Here is a 4,240-nt window from a genome sequence, read left to right on the forward strand (position 1 = left end):
TTCTCGGACGGATAATTATGTAGGTGAATTAATTTTCAAAATCGATAGACCTTAACACCCATACCCATAATAATAATAATAATAATAATAATTTATTAAAGTGAAATTATTTACTCCACCGTAAAAAATGTTTTTTTTTTTTTTTTTTTTTTTTTTTTTCCCCGGTTTTGAATTAGGGAAAGAAAGGGAAAACCAATCCCCGTTGGTTTTAATTCTTATTTTTAACGGGGAGGGGAGGGAAGGGGGAAGGGGGGGGGAACCCTTCGTTACCCCCAACACCAAAAAAAAATTCCCCCCCAAGGAAAAAAAAAAAAAAATTTTTTTCCAATTTCCAAACGGTTTTTTTTTTTTTTTTTTGTGGGGGTGGTAAAAAAAAATCCCCCGCCCAAAAAATTTACTTTTTTTTAAACAAAGGATTTAGGTTAATTTTTTTACAAAAGGGGGGCCCCAATTTTTTAAAACCCCCCCCCCCCCCCCCACCAATTTTTTAAAAACATCTAATTGATCGAACGAAAAAAAAAAAAAAACCCGGTTTTAATTATTATTATTTACACGCCGAAAAATTTAAAACGTTTTTACTTTTAAATTACCGATAAGTAAACAAATCAAAAATTATGGGAATGGGGGGGGGGGGGATGATAATGATAATGATAAATTCATTTGTTAAAAACGTTTTTTTTTTTTTTTTTTTTTTTTTTTTAAGGTACTTTAGGTTTCGCGTTCTTATCATTCATCGAAGAAGCGTTTTAAATACTAACATAAATTAATTTTTTAAAAAAATTTGATTTGATTTTTTTTATCAAAATTTTCACAACACTATTTAAAATTTATATTTAAAAAAAAAAAAAAAATGGAGGTGAACGGCTCTTGATTCTGGTATTTTTTTTTTTTTGCGCACGCGCACGCTATGAACAATTCCAGTTAATTCCAGTTTATCAAGAATTTCTTTTTTTTTAATATAAAAAATTGTTTTAATGAAAATTTTAAGCCGGGAGTAACGAATCAAGTTTTTTTTTTTTATCTTGGTTAAAGTTGAACTCCCGACGAAATAATAACATTTATAAAAAAATTAATTTCGAGTGACCAAAAAAAAAAAAAACAACGAAAGATTTTCAAAAGAGGGAGGGAGGGAGGGAGTGGGATGGTAGGGGGGTTGAAAAAAGTTCATTTCCTGAAAAGGCCTCCCCACAAAAATAAAATAAATGAAGCGAATGATTCCAGCAAGTGAGAATGAGTTCATGACTTTCCATTGAGAGTGTTACACTTCTCACGCCATTATCATTATTATTATTATTATTATTATTATTATTATTATTATTATCATCAATATTTTACCTTAACGTGTAAAATCCGAGCCTGCTTTTACCGCGAAAAATTTTTTTAAAAAATTTTTGCTAATAATAATAATAATGATAAAAAAATTTTTTTTTTTTTTTTCTTTTCCGATATTGAATTCTATTGTAATTATTTTTTGACACGACACCGTTTTAATTAATTACACGACATTTTTTTTTTTTTTTGTAAAATAGCAGTAGACACGAATTCTTATTTAAACAAATAAAAAAAAATTTTTTTTTTTTATTTGTTTAATGTAACGAAATCATGTTAGAGAGAGAGGGGAAAAAATGAAAATGCGATTGTTCCAACCTAGAAAAATAAACAATAAAAATTAAATAAATAATAATAATAATAATAATAATAATGATGATGATAATGATAATAGATTGAAAAGTATAAAATGAGTACGTGAATGGAATTTTTTTTCATTCGCAGGAAGTTTCATCTGATGCTCCATTAGATTCAGCAAATTTACCGCTTGAACATAGGGGAGCTTTCGTTGGTCCATCCGGACAATATGGTCCTCCGGGTCCGCAAAAAGATGATCCGTGGCCTCTTTCCGCACCCGACATGCCACAAATAAAACACTTGCAAGTTCAGTGCGAAAAAACTCACATGAGAGTCAACATAGAATTCGATAGACCATTTTATGGAATGATATTTTCCAAAGGTGATTATCTTATTTTATTTTTTTTCTTGTTCCGCCATTTTTTTTTTTTTTTTTAAATCGTAATGAAAAATTTAATTTTTTTTTTCCTTCGTTATTTCTATGCAGGATTTTACAGCGACCCACATTGCGTGCATTTAAAACCCGGTACGGGACATTTAAGTGCAACTTTCGAAATTTTCCTCAATTCGTGTGGCATGTCATCGTCCGCAAATCACATTGCCGGATATGGTGGGCCCACACCATCCGGAAGCTACGTCGAAAACACCATTATTGTTCAATACGATCCGTACGTGCAAGAAGTTTGGGATCAGGCAAGAAAATTAAGATGTACCTGGTATGACTTTTACGAAAAAGCAGTTACGTTCCGTCCTTTCCAAGTTGACATGTTACACGCCGTCACGGCTAATTTCCTGGGTGATAATTTGCAATGTTGGATGCAAATTCAAGTTGGAAAAGGACCTTGGGCTTCTGAAGTTTCCGGAATAGTTAAAATCGGTCAAACCATGACAATGGTATTAGCAATTAAAGATGACGAAAATAAATTCGACATGCTTGTGAGAAATTGCGTGGCACACGATGGAAAACGAGCTCCGATTCAATTAGTCGATCAATACGGATGCGTCGTGAGACCTAAAATAATGTCACGATTCCAAAAGATTAAAAACTTCGGACCGAGTGCCAGCGTAGTTAGTTTTGCCTACTTCCAAGCGTTTAAATTCCCAGACAGCATGAACGTACACTTCCAATGTGTCATACAAGTATGCAGATACAACTGTCCCGAACCGAAATGCGGCGGCGGCGGTTTATCGGGAGACTATGGAGTTCCTCTATTGGGAGGAAGTGCGACCGGAATATCCGGACACGATTTAGCCAATTCTCTACATGCCGAATACGGTCCTCCTCTTCACGCCGATTTTGCCGGACCCGCTTTCCCAGATCCAAGACATCCATCGGGTCCCTCCGGAGCATATTCGGAACCCAAGCCAGATATAATTCCAGCTCCTCAAGCTCAACAATTATCATCATCGACTGTCATTTCCTCTCCCACCTCTCCCACGCCCCAAGCTTTAAAATCAAACAACGAAGTTCATCTTCCTCCGCCTCCATTACCAGGTCAATTCGCTTCTTACACGACGGTCAAAAGAAAAGGAACGGCATCGGAAAATGAAGGTAATCTCGCGACGTTGGGTGGCAGACCGCGATCGGTTGATCCTATCGATCTCCAAGGCATACGTAAAAGAAGAAACGCAGAAGTTAACGAACCGATTAACATAGTCATGACTCGAGTTTACAAAAGAGAAGCTCAAGAAATGACCGACGTAAACACTTCGAGGATCATTCAAGTTGTCGCTCCGGGAGACGTCAATTTTGCTCTCAATTCTCCATCATCGAACGAAACAGTAGTAATTCAATCGACCAACGACCCAGAAAACATTTGCATGTCCGTACCCAGTTTCGTCGGAGGATTGGTCATGCTTCTTCTTGTTCTAGTTGTTAGTTGTCTCGTTGCCGCTTTTCTCTTTGTTCGCGTTCGATCATTCGACCAAAAAGGAATTGTCACGGCGTTCGTACATCCCGGTTACGACAATGCCGAATTCGTTAAATGCGCGAATTGAAATTTTTACACTCTCGCGCACACACACTCACCTTAAAAACACACCCACGCAATTTAACACACAATCGATCTAACACGTGATATCGCTCATTAAAAAAAAAAAAAAAATTTATAATAATAATAATAATAATAATAATTGCGAATGAAAGACTGAGAATGGCGATAGCTTATCCAAAGGAAAAAGTGATAATTTTATTTATTGATTAAAAAAAAAAGTAAAAAAAAAAGTTAAACGAGCGATGGATGATTTTAAAAAAAATTTGTGTCCCCTGCCAAATAACCAAAAGCTCAATTTTAGTTAATAAATATTAATAATAATAATAATAATAATGATAATGATAATGATAATAGCAGGGAGGACAAAAGTGTGAAAAATAGTCATTTTGTTTTTTTTTTTTTTATATATAAAAATTATTATTTATTTATTATATCTGTTTTACTAAAACTTTCTATCTATCTCTCTCTCTCTCTCTATTTATTTATTTTCTAATCATCATCTTTCTCTCTCTCTCTCTCTCTCTCTCTCTCTCTCTCTTTAAATATTTTTCACTTGTCTTTTTTAAATTAAAAAAAAAAAAAAAAATCGAGGCATCTTATATTATAAAAAACGAAGAGCA

General features: G+C 34.1%; 1 protein-coding gene across 1 annotated transcript; it reads left to right on the forward strand.

Moving 5' to 3' along the window:
* Positions 1-1,738: 1,738 nt before the first annotated feature.
* Positions 1,739-3,624, forward strand: Phum_PHUM427570 (uncharacterized protein; the record flags this gene model as incomplete). The annotated part of the gene is made up of 3 exons (XM_002429266.1): positions 1,739-1,742; positions 1,778-2,008; positions 2,114-3,624. 3 exons carry the CDS (start codon positions 1,739-1,741, stop codon positions 3,622-3,624), a joined length of 1,746 nt encoding a protein of 581 aa, XP_002429311.1.
* Between the last annotated feature and the right edge of the window lie 616 nt (positions 3,625-4,240).

The sequence above is a fragment of the Pediculus humanus genome, genomic scaffold, assembly GCF_000006295.1.
Source record: "Pediculus humanus corporis 1103172108195 genomic scaffold, whole genome shotgun sequence".
Classification (NCBI taxonomy): domain Eukaryota; kingdom Metazoa; phylum Arthropoda; class Insecta; order Psocodea; family Pediculidae; genus Pediculus; species Pediculus humanus.